Below are 17421 nucleotides of genomic sequence, written 5' to 3'. Positions count from 1 at the left end.
AGTTTGATAAAGTAAGCTCATCCAATGGTAGAAAAAACAAAGTAAAGCTTACTTTGTCAAAAACAAAGTAAGCATAGAAGGCGCGCGCGCGCGCGCGCGCGCACACACACACATATATATATATATATATATATATATATATATTTTTGATTTTACAAGTGTCACACCCGACCCTAGACGACCTCAATCGGCATCGGGCGTGAAATAGAAAGATCATAATCATTACTTAAGAGTCTCCAAATTATCCAACGTCATTATATTACAATTGAACTACCAAAGTTCTAACCATAATTCTCACAATAAGCAGCCAACTTCCAAACCCCGCCTAAACGCCTGTACTTTCTCACCTAAAAACAGTAAAACATTTAAAAACGTGAGACAAAAATCTCAGTAAGAAACTATCAGCTTTAAAAACCAACTTTACTTAACATAACTACATATATAAATTTATAAAGGGATTTAATCAAAACCACTCAAAACTTAAATTCATAATATAGTCAAAGGATTAAACCAAAAACCAAAAATATATATAATCTTGTATCCATTCTTGAGTTCAAAACCTTATAAAATATTGTAACCAAATAAGTGTTTTATCAAACCAACTCGTATTTAATCAAACGTAAAACCTTATATCAAAATCAATCATAACCGAAAACATAATCCAAATGAACTTAAACCATTGTATCCATCCTCGAGTTTCTCCCCTTAAGTATCAATCCATAACCACATATATAGTCGAGACGTTTCTTAACATTGCCTATCCCATATGGTCTTACCCAACACTTCACTGTCATACCCAATAGGTCTTCAGACTGTGTACACAGGCCATGTCCCTCACTGAACATGGTCTTCAAATATAAAACCACCGATCCAGATAACTCTCGATGGATATAAAATCATTAAATCATAACGTGCTCAAATTTCCTTTCACAATCAAATTGCAAACTATTTCATAATCATAAATCATTTGGCTTCAATTAGCCCATTTGTATCATAAAAATCATATTTGGACTTCAATCCAAAATAATAACAACAGTAACCGCAACAGATTTCTCAATCCAAAAACAATTCGTAAGAAATCATCAAATTCATTTTGTTCAATATAGATATATATTGAAACCAAAAACATATATGTATATATGTAAATCAACCAAATTAAACCTTAAACCAACATAATCAAGTAAAATCTGAAATTCACATAGAAACATAATCAATAGCTTCATTTGAACCGTAATTTCACAATAAAAAGCAAAAGCATGAAAAACCCCAATTTTACAAAATTCCTGCATAACCCTAAAATACCAATTTCTGAAACTTCTTTGATTATATATATATAACTCAAAATATAGTTGATAGTTACTTACCTTGGCTACTAATTGACCCGATCGATTCTTCTCTAAATTCTGTCTAAGACGTTTTCCCTCCAAACGTTTCCAAAACTCAAAAACTCTTCGGTTAGGACTTAGATCTATAGATAAGAATGCTATGTTTTAAATTTCGAAATTCAGACGGTCGAATATCTGTAAATCAAAGAAACGGTGGAGAAACGGTTCAGAGAAAACTGATGAATTTGGAAGGAATATAAAAAGAAAAGAAAAGAAAAGATAATGATCCTGCACCTCTTCGTCAAATATATATCCAAATATGGAGAATATCCAGTTTGATCCTCCATCTTTATATAATCTTTTAAAAATTACTCTAAACTTTTAATTTATACATAAAATCAGAATTAACTCCAAACTTTTCCCATAGCACCAAATAAAAATCACACGCCTAATAATTATAATATATATTACTATCAAGGTATAAATTCTAAGAATTTAGACATGGACGTGACAATTCTCCCCACCTTAAGAAATTTCGTCCTCGAAATTCACATTCTCTAATCTAAATTCTCTTCCTCAAATAATCTCCAAGATCACAAAATTATTTCAAATTATCAAGATTTGGAAGTTGGCTGCTTATTGTTAGAATTATGGTTAGAACTTTGGTATTTCAATTGTAGTATAATATGATATTATGATATTGGGATAAATTGGAGACTCCTAAGTGTTGATTATGATCTTTCTATTTCACGCCCGATGCCGATTGGGGTCGTTTAGGGTCGGGTGTGACAACAAGTTTAATTTTTTTTTTTATTGTTGAGATAAGAACCCAATATATATATTTTGAAAGTATTTCAACTTTTGTTGTTGTTGAGGTAAATTTAATGAGAAAATATAGTGATTTTTATTTGTCATTTTTTATTTTTAACTTAATCCGGCTTGTTCAGTTCAAACCAAACTGAACAACATATTTCAGTTCGGTTTTAATTCGGTTTTACCTATTATTTGGTTCGGTATCAGTGTGAATTATTTTGATCATTTCGGTATTCGGTTTTTTCGGTTTGGTTTTATACCGATACACACCTCTAAAGTGGCCATAGGTGTAATTTACCCATTAAACATCGAGTAACTAAATAAATACAAAATAAAAAATTATTTTGAATTCCATAACTTTACGTAGTATTGTTTTGGTCCTTTTAGTTTGGGCTTACGTTGATTCGTAATTGTTAGGAAAAAGAGTTTTAGCTGCATTTTAAAAATGTTGGGCTTTTTTTAGTTTGAATTGGTTAATTAACCAGTTAAATTATTTTATCCATGTGAAATTTTTCTATTGGTTTGGTTATAACCAATCCAATATAATAAATAAACCAATAAACTAGATATTTGGGTGTTGGATTAGATTGGATTGGTTAGAATTTTAAACAGCCCTAGTTTTAGATCAATAGGTGTAAAGTAGTTAATATCTTTACCCAAGTTCTGATACCACTTTGTTGAATAGAAGAAAGAATATATATATATATATAATCGTTATATGAGCATGTCATGTTAGCAATGGATGAATTGTCAAAATTTTAAATTAACCCAAAAATCTTCTCCATTAATTAGTTGTCAAATTTTAGAATATTAATGTCAAATTTGACCATTGTTGCTAGAATCGAACGAGTCGACTTGTACGATTCGAGGCTATTCTGTATGATTTCGAGTCGCATCTATGATATGACTCAAAATCATACCGGACATGAATCAGTGGTGAATCGGTCAGTCCATCGATTCAGTCGATTCATGTACTACATCACAAAAATGGTTTTTAATTTAAATGAATTAAAAAAGGCTTAATGCATATTTACACTCTTAAACTTAGCAAGTTTTACCTATTGACACCCTGAACTTTTAAAATAACTTATCACACACTTATAGTTGGCTTTAAAACCCTATCATACACCTATAATTGGTTTTAAAAATATATCACACACCTATAGTTGGTTCATTCGGACATCCTGCACATAAAATCGTTGATTTATCATCTTTGACAGATGAGGCGGTATACAAAACGAACTTACGAGCTTTTCTTTTTTGCTATTCAACTATTAAAGATGGCAGATCAACGATTTTGTATGCAGGAGGTCCGAATGAGCGAACTATAGATGTGTGATAGGTTTTTAAAGCCAACTATAAGTGTGTGATAGGTTCTTAAAGCCAACTATATGTGATAGGTTATTTTAAAAGTTTAGGGTGCCAATAGGCAAAACGTGACAAGTTTAAGAGTCATCATCAAGTCTCAACAATGCAGGTGCAGCAACCTATGTTGCACGGAAACTCTTTTTCAGTAGCGTTTTCCCTTTCCACCGTTTCCTATCTAATTTTTCTTAAAAATAACGTTTCCCAAGTATCTGCTTCCGTATCTCTGCAACATAGGCAGCAACATATATTAGATATCAAATTGACAAAAGACATTCAATTGAGGTTAGTTTTATTAGGGTCGCATTAGATTTGAATTTTAACTTAAGTGTTTGATTGATAACTTGATATAATTTCTATTTTGATAATAAAATTGCATTTTTAGACTAATATTTAAAGTTAAATATGGTTAATATTTTATTTTTTATAATATTTTGAATTTGATCTAAATATTACAATTCGGTTCGATTCAAGAATCCCAATTCATAAAATGATGATTTCGAGTCACGAATTGAATTTCGATTTAATAACTATGATTTTGGCATTGGAAAAGTACAGAGCAAATGTCAGTTTTCTGACTAGTTAATGAACTAAAACAAACTTCAAAAATTTATTTAGATGACCGAGGCTCTGTTCTTAATCACTTAATTTCAGTATCAGTAATTTCAGTTCAGTTCAGTAATTTATCATTATTTATTATAATTATTATTATTTATTATTATTTGAACCATTATTATTTTTATAAGATTTTTATTTTAATTATTACTATTTTTAAAGTTTAAAAATATAATTTCAGTCAGTAAAAAAGAATAAGACCATTGACTCCAAAGGCTTATTTGCTCTATTGGGATATGTTAGACACTCTAAAGATTCTCATAGGAGTGGGAAACTCCGGCATAGGCTTATTTGCTGCAAATTGCAAAACATAATTTGGAAATAGAGCATTTGCTAGAAAATTATAGTAGGGTGTATAAAAACTGGTTTGTAAGAACAAATTTTGAATTTACTAGTACAAATCGATGAAAAACAGCAATAAACACATCTGTAAGCTCGTGCCATGTAATTAGATCGAAAAACAGATGTTAGTAAGACCAAAATAACGAAACTAAAACTGCAGTTGACCTTGGGTAGCTGCGCATTATTCAAACCAAAATTTTAGTCAGTAACTTAACTCTAACAGCTTGTTTGGATGGAGGTATTTTAAAGTAAGTGAGGGTAAGTGAGGGTAGCTAATCTTGTTTGTTTCGAGGTGTAATTGAATGTAATAGTAAGTGAGGGTAGGTGAGGTGAAATTTGGCTGATTTTCTTTACACCCCAAATTGGAGGGTAGGGAGGTGACAGATTTTTTTTTTCCAAAATTACCCTCTATATTTTATTTTAAAATAAGACATTGTTTGGATATAAGAGTAATTTTTTTTTCCAAAATTACCCTCTATATTTTATTTTAAAATAAGACATTGTTTGGATATAAGAGTAATTTTGCATATAACTTACCTTACCTTACTTTACATCAAACCAAACACAATTACATTATTAAACCATCACTTACCTTACATTCTATCCAAACACAACAAATTATTTCATTCACTTCACTTACCTTACTTTACTTTAGAATACCTCCATCCAAACAAGACCCAAAAGACCAACTAAGACATCAAATAACATAATTAGTTTTCAAGAAGAGCATGGAATAAGTATACAAAAAAACCCATCGGAGATAAAAGTATACTAAAATAGAAAGATAGTGACAGAAATCTGTTTTTAGATTTGTATGAGCAAGATATATTCCGATGGTTCTTTTGTATATGTCGTTTAAGTTTTTTTTTTATCAAAACTAATACAATATTAATGAAATTATTAAAATGACTAGTTTACCCTGAGTACTTTTCTTCTGAATCTCTACTTTTTATGTAAAATTCTCTTTTTTGAATATTTAATTAAGATTATTTGCATTAATGATTATAACCCTCTCTTACCATAAATAATGGAAAATTGAAAAAAATATTATAAAAAGTGCATTAGTAATATAAAACGACATAAAAATGAACAAATTAAAAAATCTAGAACGTCATATAATAAAGGGTAAAGTTCAAATAAAACCCATGTGGTTTCACTAATTTTCAGATAAAGGACTGTGGTTTACTTTTTGTCAAAACGAGGACTGAAGTTTTCAAATTTAGCAAAATAAGGACCTTTTCGATTGATATTATTAAAATCACCACTGACGACTTCAAAAATGACATATTTTAAAAACTACCAATATTCTAAGCAACTTTAATTCTTCAACTTTTTTATTTCGAGATTATTTAGATGATATTTGGTAAAGAGAGAGAAAGTTAATGTTTAGAAAGAGAAAGCTCCAAAAAAGATGATTTTCTAAAATCGAAAATGTAGTTCCATAGAAAATATGGCATTGAACAACTTTAATTCTTGAAAATTTTCATTTTCAGGTCGTTAAATATACTTTTAATAGCATTATTAAAAGTGTGAAACCTCAATCCTCGTTTTGACAAAAAGTAAACCATAGTCCTTTATCTGAAAATTAGTGAAACCACAGGGGTTTTATTTGAACTTTACCCTATAATAAAAAACGGAAGGAGTATCAGTTTGAGCAAGGGAGAGGCCCATATGCATAGACCCAAATGAATAGAAATAGTGGATTACTAAACCTAGCCACTAATTCCCACCTCTAGCCCCTAGAATTGACCGAAATACCCTTTGGACTAAATTTCAAAAATTCCAAAACCTCTCTAGAACCCTAAACGTTTTTTGCTCAAATCCGGACAACACATTGAACCGAATCATGGATGGCGAGAGAAGACGTAAAGGAAAAGATAAAATGGTAAGATTCACCGCTTTATTTCGTTGAATTCGAGCTCGTAACGAATCTGTTTGGTTTTTGTTGGAATTCGCCGGAATCGCAGGTCGGGCGTATGAGTATCACGCCCTCCCTACGGTTCGGGCGTATGAGAATCACGCCCTACCAATAGTGAGGGCGTGATTGCCATACGCCCTCACCAACGGTAGGGCGTGATACTCATACGCCCGAACCGTAGGGAGGGCGTGGTGATATCACGCCCGAACCATTGGTAGGGCGTGATTCTCATACGCCCGACCAATGGTTCGGGCGTGATTCCCTTACGCCCACGTGGGTTTTTAAATTTTATATTATTTAAAATTTTATTAATTTAGTTTAATTTATATTATTTAACATTTTATTAATTTTAGTTTAATTTTAGTATAGTATTAGCATGATTTTTACAATTTTATTAATTTAGGGTAATTTTATAATTTTGGTATAAATTGATTAAAACTTTAGTATAATTTATTATAATTTTATAATTATAGTATATTTACAATTTTATTAACTTAGTATAATTTTTTTATGTAGACGGAGCGGCCTACTAGGGGTGGAAAATCCATCCCGTCATCTGCTCGTCGTCTAGATATGGAGGACGAGGATGATACACCACGGCATACGAGATTGCGTGGTATAGATATATCTGGTCGTAGGCGGAGAGGGGCTGCGACGGAGCAGTTGAGGAGAGGGCCGATTGCGGATCAGGCCGATATTCATGACGTAGAGGGGGCGACTGATTTTGATGACAGAGAGCCCGGTAGCGATTCTTTGCAGGACTACCTCGATGTGGCAGCCCGGGCAGTGCGACAGTCCGCTATTGCACATGATCCCGAGGTTGAGGAGAGCGATGAGCAGCCGACCCCGGGGAGACAGCCGACCCAGCGCGTAGGAGGTCGTTTTGCGGGTACAGGTATTTTTTAGTATTTATAGTATAATTTAGTATAATTTAGTATTTTTTAGTATAATCTAGTATATTTAGTATAATCTAGTATAATTGAGTATTTTTTAGTATAATTTAGTATTTTTTAGTATTTTTTAGTATAATTTAGTATTTATAGTATAATCTAGTATGTTTTAGTATAATCTAGTATAATTGAGTATTTTTCAGTATAATTTAGTATTTTTTAGTATAATTTAGTATAATCTAGTATTTTTAGTATAATTTAGTATAATCTAGTATAATTTAGTATAATTTAGTATAATCTAGTATTTTTAGTATAATCTAGTATAATTTAGTATAATTTAGTATAATCTAGTATAATTGAGTATAGTTTTGTATAATTGAGTATAATTTTGTGTAATTTTAGTATAATTGAGTATAATTTTGTATAATTGAGTATTTTTTAGTATAATTTAGTATAATCTAGTATAATTTAGTATAATTTTGTATAATTTTTTATAATTATCAGGGACAAGCAAACGTTCCAAAGCTAATGAGGACGAGAGCTGGGTAGTTACCGGACCGGTTGCTGGTGGTCCCGTTGATGGTTCCGTGATTCCTAGTTTTCTAGGACATGTTGCCTCACGGATGTTGGGAGGGGAGATTCGGTCGTTTCTGACATGCTATAATAGATCAGCAGCATGCAAAGATTTGTGTCAGTGGTTTTCTGATGCGACACCCGAGGTAAGCATAATATAGTGTGTCAATATTTATTGTAATTCGTATTTTTAACTATAAACATACAAAACATTCTGTAATTTTATAATTTTATGTGTCATTTTACAGCTGAGGGAGATGATCGAGAGGACTGGTTTGTCCCACCTTCCACGTGCCATGTTCAGGAACCTCGACACTCCGTTATTGACTGCGTTCGTTGAGCGGTGGCAGCCCGATACGAACTCCTTCCACATGCCGTTCGGTGAGATGACTATCCAGCTGCATGATGTGTGGCATATTCTTCGGATCCCGATCGACGGTCAGATGGTGTCCGAGTCTCCCCCTGTTGACTCGCTTCATGCCATGTGCATGATGATGTTTGGGGTGAGTCAGGCTGAGCTTCTATTGTCGACTAGTCGTTTATGGTCAGGTGGAGGTGTATTTGTTGCGGCTATACAGAGGCTACTGGGTGAGGGTAGGGATGACGCTACTCGGGCAGCGGCGTGGATGTGGCTTATGCTTGGATCCACTCTGTTTGTTGACAAGAGTGGAGATAGGATTAGGCCGGCCCATCTTCATGAGGTTTACAGCGGTGTCAGCGGGGCAGCTGGACTATCATGGGGGTCTGCCACATTAGCCATGTTGTACCGGCAGCTGGGGATAGCGAGCAGAGGAGATTGCTCCGGTATATGCAGATGTTTGACCCTACTGCAGGCATGGATATATGAGTATTTTTCGGTTTTCCGGCCGCATAGAGGAGCTCACCTGATCCCAGCTGACCATGCCCGTGCACTGAGATGGGAGGTCGGGGTCCCAGGCAAGACGACCGCCCGACTAGATACCTTTCGGGGGCAGCTGGATCGAATGACGGCGGCAGAGGTAATTTATAAAATTCTAGAATTTATTTAATTATTATTTATAGTATATTATTTTTATAATTGAGTATTACTTTTTTCCAGGTGACGTGGTTGCCTTATGGTCCTGTCGCTGATGATGATCGGCTTCGGGTGTCCTACGCCGGTTGGATACGGTGTAGAGACATCGTCGAGCCGTTTATGCCCGACCGAGCGCTGCGACAGGTCGGATATACTCAGCCTATCCCAGCTGAGCGTATTAGACCTGATAAAGCAGTACGACCATGGAAGTCGTTATCGTACAAGCTCACGCATTCCTTAGTCACAGTTGAGGATACCTGGCGGAGATTTCCATCGGCTCGAGGCATCGATCGGAGGAGATGCCGACCAGTCGGATACGATCTCACTGCCTGTGATCCTGCTTATATGGGTTGGTATATGCAGTATTCGCATCCTCATCTCCTTCATGCACCACAGGCTGTACCGGTACAACATTCTCGCGCCAACAGCGAATTGGTAAGTTTATTATTTTTTAATATTATTATTTTATATTGGTTTATATGTGTTTAATTTTAAATATTTATTTATACATTTTTTTTACAGTGGGTTAGCTGGTTGTGGCGTGTCACCCAACTAGCGGCTACCCACCGATCTGACGAGGATGTTCCACGCATTAAGAGGGAGATGGATGCGTGGCGTCGGGCGAACTAGATACTCATATATTTGAACACTTTTTGTTGTATATATTACGTTTATAAATGTTTATGTTTATTTTAATTTTTATGTTTTTAAATTTTTTTGTTAAGTACATTTAACGGACTATTTACGGGTTTAACGGCATATATACGGGATACATAACACAATTTTACGGGATACATAACACAATTTTTTGCTCTCTCGATACACGGACGTGTGAAGATCACGCCTTCCCGTGTGGCCGGGCGTGATAGCCCTACGCCTCACCGAGTGGTCGGGCGTGATACTCATACGTCCGACCACTCGGTGAGGCGTAGGGCTATCACGCCCGGCCACACGGGAAGGCGTGATCTTCACACGCCCCACCATGTGGTGAGGCGTGATGCCCATACGCCCTTGCATCGAGAGAGGGAAAAAAAAGTGAATTTTCTACCCCAAAACCTATGAAAGGGTAATTTCGTCCTTTCACGGGACTAGGGATGGGAAAATGGGACTGGGTTTAACAACACCCTAAAAATATAATTATATAAATTTATGTTGTTTTTTTATTGGAAATTTCAATTATTATTAATTTATTGTGCTTAGATCTTGGGTTTTGAGAGGATTTGTTCCATTGGATTGGATTCCCATTCATTCAATTCAAATAAAGACTTTACAAATTGAATTACCTTTGTTCTAGCTGCGTCCTTCTTTGGACTCTCTAAAATCCTACGTTGAACAAATACGGAAACAAACATGGATACAAAAATGTATATAGAAAACGTTATTTCTAAAACATAACCTTCATAAAATAACCTATAAATAAAAATGGCATGGACATAGACACGAAACACAGAAACGTTACTAACTAAAAGTGTCTGTTCAACATAGCTGGAAACTAAGAGCCCGTTTGTTTTACCTACTGTTTATTGTTGCTGTTTGCCGTTTGAAAAAACTGTTTTTTCAAAAAAAAAAAAAACCAGAAATTCCTTGTTTTTGTAAAATACTATTTTTCAAGTGTAAAAGACAAACAAGAACCAAACACTTAAAACCATTCCTTTTAAAGTGAAAAGGCAAATAAAAGTATGAAAAGTAACAACCAAACACCCCTAAATATCTAATGAGTGAGTGTTAATGTTAAATTACCGATAAATGACCAAATCAAAATCTAAGTGAACACTACAATAAATTACTAATTATATAAAACACATTTTTTTTCAAAAGAAAATATCACATTCTTCTACCTACAAGGTTTGTTTTTTTTTTTTTTTTTTTTTTTTTTTTTACTTTTTCCCTAAATTTAAATAAATAATTTTATATTGATAAACCTTCACAACACAAAACACAACAATAAGGAAATAGTTGTACGTTGGAATGAGAAGAAGAAAGTATATAATTATAAAATTTTCAACAAACGTTTTTAATAATATAGAGTGAATAATTTAGTCCAATCAATTTCATTACTTCATTTTAAATTACCGGCATTTGATTATTGTTTTTAATTTATATATTCAAAATAGGATTAGACTATGCTTACTTTGTTTTTTTGGTGATGAACTTTGACAAAGTAAGCTCATCCAATGGTAGAAAAAACAAAGTAAAGCTTACTTTGTCAAAAACAAAGTAAGCATAGAAGGCACCATTCAAAATAATGTAATCCGAATATAGTTTCCATACATACAAAATTAATGCAAACAAATTAACAACCCCCCGTGTATCTAGTTCTATTATTAAATCACAAAAAAAATGTAAATTTTGTTAGAACTAATTGCTATGCAACTGGTGCAAAATAAGGAACAAAATCGTTGTGTTTTACAATGATGTCTGAAATTGACCCAACTTACTAACATTAGAAGTAAAATTGAAGGTATTTTTAAATCTTATCCCGTTGCTTTTCCTTCTAAAATAGCTATCATCCATTGTTTCTTAATCCTAAACAAACACTATATATCTACTGAGTAAAACAACAAAAAAAGTTTACAAAAGGAACAACCAAACAGACATGAATTTCGTGTTATTTGATTAATGAGGTATTCATCCAAGCTTATTAAGTAATTGTTATGCTTTTCTTGGACAACTTTACGAGGGGAGGGGCTGGACCCCCCGGCCTTCGCACCATCCTTGAGGAATAGTGGTTCAGTCCTGAACAACCCCCCAAGATAATTAAGTTAGTACCTATAATATAGGACGTGATTGTATAACACAAAATTAAGTGTACACAGTTGGTCTAAATGGTAGTTAAGGACTCCTTCATAACCATGTGGTTCTAGGTTCGAACCTCCTCCTTACATCAGCTTTTGTGGCAATTTTGGCTTGCCCCGCAGGTTAGTAAGGCGGATAAGGAATTCTTATATCAGATGGACCAATATGTGTCCGCCTATCAAACAGGCAGACGAATATTTCACAATTGTTTGGCTTAGATTCTAATCCAAACAATTGTGAAATTTGATTCTTTGGCTTTTCTCTAGCTTGCCGAGGTTTTTGTCATTCCTTGGATGTGTGCAACAGGCGACAGGCGGACTGATATTGGTCTAAATATAAAAATTCTACATCCAACATGTCCGTCTTTCTAACCGGTGCACCGAGCCAAAACTACCACTAACTCAGAATACTTTGAAATCCACCACCATAAATGGGAAAAATGTTTGGAAAATGACCACAAATGTGTCAATAACCCTAAAAATTCCTTCCGATTTCCGCATCAACACTAAAAAAACGATAAAAAAGAAAAGGGTTTACCTTCTAAGAATCAAGGAGAGAGAAAACACCATTTTCTTTGTCATCTAGAAGACATAGCTTCCTCAATTTCCCTAATTACGACGCTTAAACTGCTACCACGTTCAAGAGCTTTAACAGCAGCACGATGAGCCTGCTTCTGCCACTTCAGTAAGTTGTAAGATTGCAGAACTGACCATCTTGCTTGATTTGACATCTACACAAAATAGTGACAAAAGAAAGAGAGTAAAGTTATAGCAATTAAAAAGGTAAACGAAGCACTGTTTCCGAAAGAAGAACACGTACCTGGGCTATGGATAATGGAGGTTGTAAAAGAACAGAGATGCTTTTAAACAAATTTTCATCATTTTCTCCACCCTCTGCCTCACCATAGACAAGAGCTTCGGCAGCAATTCCGGCAAAAAGCACGGTGCAGTACCTAGACATCACACGATGCTGGAATAATAACAGATTCACTCATAATAAGTAGCTAACTATCTATTGTATAACTTTTTGAGGAAAGTGAGCTTAAAATGCAATGTTCAGTTTTTGCAACAAAGTCACATTAAGCATCTGATTTGAATGATTTAAAACATGTAGCCGGAAAAAATAGCTGCAAATGGGAATCATAGAAACAATTCTTTCTTCTCGTCAAAACATAAAGAACATATACAAACAAGCCTCTAACGGTGACGCCTACCTGTCAAAGGTAGTGCCACTCAATCGTCCTTCAGCAAGCTCGGTACTCATCTTTTCATCCCAAAACTGAGTTCCTGCCTACAAGAATAGATAATTATGAGGTTCTATTGCCAGTTACGAAATGCAGAATTTTTATCATAAGATAGTAGGATGCTAATAAGAATGCAGCAATGATCATTGGGGGGATTTGCAAATGGGTCAATCTGAAAATATGCAAGAAAAAGAAGAAAAAAATGAACACAAAAATGTGATCTTTTATTTCAACTAAACAGCAAAAAAAAAAATATATATATATTGCATGTATCGTGACTTTCAGTTATTGGTTACATCTATTGAGAATAAAATGAGGGAAAATCGACTAAGGTGGTTTGGCCATGTAAGACGACGAGTGCTTGATGCACCGGTTAGAAGGACTGAAAAGTGGCAAAGGGATGCAATAGTGAGGGGTAAGGGAAGGCCTAAGCAAACTTGGAAGAGGGTGATTGAAAGTGGGATGAGTTTATTGGGGATTGAGGAAAATATGACAGTGGATAGAATGGAGTGGAGGGAGAGAATTTATGTCGCTGACACGACTTGATTTCATGGTTCTGTATGACGGTTCATGTTAGCCGACCCCGAATCATTTCGGGACTAAGGCTTTGTTGTTGTTGTTGTGACTTTCAATTATTATAAGGGAACTACAGAGTAAAGTGACATGAACTTATCGGCAAGGGAAGTAAATTCCAACTGAAAAGAAAATAAATGTAAACAGACAGCTGATCCAGAAGCTACTTGTCACTGTACCAAAACTATCTCCAGTTCATGGGGCCGGCCTAGGGCCTCCAATTTAGGGGCCTCTAATTCAAGAATGTGGTGGGGACTGATGAAATGGACCCGACCAATGAAAATGAGATGTATACCACCTCATTGAGAGAAATGACTGGTTTAAATAATAAAGTTATGCAATTGTCATCTTTTCATTGTTAAGATATATTGGACCGAGACCATAGTACAATTTCCATCCAATCTATTTTTTTTTATAAAATATCAAATTTATTTCAATTAATTATTGAGATCTCAATTGCTATAAATTATCCATATAAATAATTATTATCTTATATCTGAGTAATCATCTATGAAAAAATAAGAATACAATTTGATAAAATGAAATCAAAAGTCGACAACAATAGCATACATTCTCTTTTTTCCAATCACCACCTCTCTAACAATACTACAAAGGGGGATTCAAATTTATTTCATAACTTCTCTCTTAACAATAATTGGTATAAGTTCAAATTTAGATCTATATTTAATCGGGGAGAGCAGATTTAGCATTCACGTGCAAAATAGTACAATCTTAAGCCCAACATTTACTAGGCAGTACAATTTCAAGCTTTACTAACAGGATAAGAGTTTTTGTCATTAACATAAGATGTGAAATTTCAAGCCTTTTGGTTCAGGTTGAAGGGTAGCCGGAACATGAAACTACACATGAAAAAGCTCATATTTCATTAATGAGGTTTGAAATTATACATTAGGCTTAAGTTTGCAATGTTTTGTATAGAGGCTAAATCTGTTCTTCCGCAATATCCATGGGCTAAATTTGTACCTTATCCCACAATAATATAGAGCTGCTAATAGTCCCATTCTCTCATTCTCTGCCTAGGGCCCCATGCTCCAGTTTATGACTAGGAATTCTAATTGACTTCATAATCTAGGTTCTCCTTTAAGTTCAACAATTATGAAAGGAGCAGAGTTGCAACTGAAAGGGCTCTTTGAACTCCAGCAATTTGCGCAAATAAACATGAATATAAAGAGAGAACATAAGTATTAAAAATCTATTAGATCTAAGTATTAACAATTACCTAACTAAAGATATTAGCTCCAGGAAAAACAGAGAAAACAAATTTTTTAGGAGTACCTGGCCTTGAATGCCCATTTGCATTGCAACAATTGGATCTAAAATCACACCGCGAATCGGGCAGCCCATAAGATAAGCTGCAAAAAGAATTTCACAATGCTGATTGTTGAAGAATCTCATAAAGCTGAATAATTCCTACATTTGACTCTGTTATCCTTATCTAGTTGCAGCTAAGAAGCTATTTCATTCGTTACATACCTACCAGCAGATGACCAGCCTCGTGAACTAAAATCCGACGTCTGTATGGAGGCCAGTAACTTGAGATTTGAGCTAAGCAAGTACCACCAAGGAAAATAGAGTCTAGAAAGGCCAATCCTAATATGGCTGCAAGGTTAGGTCTGATATCAATCCCTTGAGAGAGGAGAAAAGACGCTCCACCTAGAAAAGCAACCATTGCAAAACTTGAAGGTCCTGAAACACCCCACTTCTTCGGAGAGAATTTAGACACTGGATAATGAAACAGATAAACATATGTATTATATTATACGGATTCACACTTAATCATGAAAGGAATTACATATCTGAACATAACATGCTTTGAAGTGACACAATTAGACAAGCATGAGCCATGAATATGAAAGACACGGTGAAAGTATTTTAAAATATGCACCTTCTAAACCTGTTGATGACTTGAAAACAGTTGGTGTAACATCTCTTGGCCCCTCCAGAACTGCAGAAGGAAAAAAATACATGGAATAAACAAGTAAGGGCTTGGTGCTCCTCTATTTAAAATATATGGGGTCAAAGACAGGAAGGCAGGAGGTTGATCCAGAGATTTAATGCCATTTCCATGAGATAAAGGCAGTAAATATGCCATTTCGGAAACTTGCACGAAACATTTCGGGTCACATTTCTGTAATTTCAAAAAATTGGAAACTCGTTTTTCATTTCCTAGGATGTAATGTGTATTCAGAAGTAGATCAATGCTAATCACATGTTTAGCAAATCCCTAACATTTTCTAGATCATTAAAGTCCCCTTTTTTTCCCTCTTTTACATGATTTGTACATAATTTCTTTTAATGTATATTTATATACAAATTTAAGCATGAATCCTTATAATCTGAAAAATTTATAAATATACCCTTGTATTTTATTATTTACACGTTTTACCACATTTCCATTTCCTATGTTTTTTACAAATATCGTTTCTCTGTGTCCCTTTCTGCTTATCAGTTTCCATGTAACATAGTTCATAAGCACTTCCCTGTTTCCACCTAGTACGAGTCAGGGTAACGTTTTATCAATGTTGCAGCGAAACTCTCTTCATTAGCATTTCTGCATTTCGTGTCAGTTTCCGTTTCCATTAACTAGCTATATTTTATTTAGAAATAAGGTTTCCAGGTGTCCTTGGCGAGCCTTACAGGTTGTTGTCGTGTCACTGAGAGGTCATGGGTTGGAGTCTCAGGGAGCAGCCTCTTGCCAAAAAAAATTGGCAGGGGAAGGCTTGCCCCCAATACACCCTGTGGTGGGACACCTCCCCCAACCCTTGCTTGGCAGGGAATCGTAGTGCACCGAGCCGCCCCAAGCTTTCCCGGTGTCCAGTACATCCCATTCCATTTCAGTTTTCGTTTCTTTGCAACATAGCATTTTATCAAACATTAAGACTTAGTTCAATGATGTTACAAATTCAGAACTATATCATCAAATGGAACCAAAAAAACTAGAAACCAAAACAAACTTTGCATAAAATTTATAACAATTCACATGAATTATCATACTAAATTAGTGAACTTACTAATATTGCTGAATTTTCCAAAATTGGGTAAAAGACCTCTATTCTTGAGGAATCCATAAGCACTGCCTACAAGCCTCATATCATCAGCATTCAAACAAGTATCTAAGACCTCCCAATCCCTTAGCGACCCATCATAGAACCCTAAATCAGAGATTCCACGCTGTGGCGACTCATCCGACAGAGAGTCACTAACTTTCTCAGCTGAATTAGCGGTTTCTACGGATTTCAAGAACCTGAGAGCTCTAGCAAGGTCCTTACGCTTCACAGCATCCTCATACTCGCGCCATTCTTTTAGAGCTTTCGGAACGAGTTTGGTTTTCTTATTACGGGGTGTTTGGATAGAGAGAAAGGAAACTTGGCTAGAAAACAAGTGAGGTGAGCAGAGAAACTGCGGAAAATTTCCAAGGGTTAAAAGAGGAGAGGGGAAATCCATCAATCACAGAAGATTGCTACCAGAACAAAGATTTCAATTCCGATTTTGAAATTGCGAAGTTTCGGATAAATTGGATAACAATTTCTGCCTCAAATTTGTTGCAGATCTTTCCATTTTCATCAATCAAGTGTTTGATAAAATGCGTGAGAGAGAGCAAGCAAGAGACGATTTGCGCAGCAACAAGGAAGTTGGGTTGAAGTTCGCACTGAACTGGGCCGAGGATTGTGGAGACAAGTATTGGACTTAACACTGTATAATGTTTTCTGGGCTTTCTTCTAATGGCCTGTTTGGAGAATTTAACAAAATCTTTTTATAATTTATGGATTCGGTCGAAATTCTCCTATCGTCGTAGATTTAACTCTAACATAAGGAATGATAAAATTTTATTCTAATATTTCCAATCGAAATCAATTTTATCCCAATTGAAATTTCAATAAAATGATGAGTAT

General features: G+C 34.8%; 1 protein-coding gene across 3 annotated transcripts; it reads right to left on the bottom strand.

Annotated features, from left to right (window-relative positions):
• Positions 1 to 200: 200 nt before the first annotated feature.
• Positions 201 to 17167, bottom strand: LOC136220948 (uncharacterized). 3 transcript variants are annotated; one of them, XR_010684772.1, is made up of 9 exons: positions 16540 to 17167; positions 15414 to 15473; positions 15002 to 15250; positions 14804 to 14880; positions 12905 to 12981; positions 12511 to 12643; positions 12229 to 12421; positions 1365 to 1520; positions 201 to 347 (listed from the first exon to the last, which is right to left on the bottom strand). XR_010684772.1 is itself a non-coding variant. In XM_066008819.1 (8 exons), exons 1-7 carry the CDS (start codon positions 16970 to 16972, stop codon positions 12269 to 12271), a joined length of 1182 nt encoding a protein of 393 aa, XP_065864891.1. In that variant the 5' UTR covers positions 16973 to 17167; the 3' UTR covers positions 206 to 347; positions 12229 to 12268. The 3 variants fall into 3 exon arrangements, 2 of the variants coding, with proteins under 2 accessions (XP_065864891.1, XP_065864881.1); XM_066008819.1 differs by lacking the exon at positions 1365 to 1520 and having other exon boundaries at positions 206 to 347; XM_066008809.1 differs by lacking the exons at positions 201 to 347; positions 1365 to 1520 and adding an exon at positions 11234 to 11631 and having other exon boundaries at positions 16540 to 17166.
• Positions 17168 to 17421: the final 254 nt, after the last annotated feature.

This window comes from Euphorbia lathyris, chromosome 1 (assembly GCF_963576675.1).
Source record: "Euphorbia lathyris chromosome 1, ddEupLath1.1, whole genome shotgun sequence".
In the NCBI taxonomy this organism is placed as follows: Eukaryota; Viridiplantae; Streptophyta; class Magnoliopsida; order Malpighiales; family Euphorbiaceae; genus Euphorbia; species Euphorbia lathyris.
Note: the sequence above shows the minus strand (reverse complement) of the source record. Positions and strands in the feature narration are given on the sequence as shown.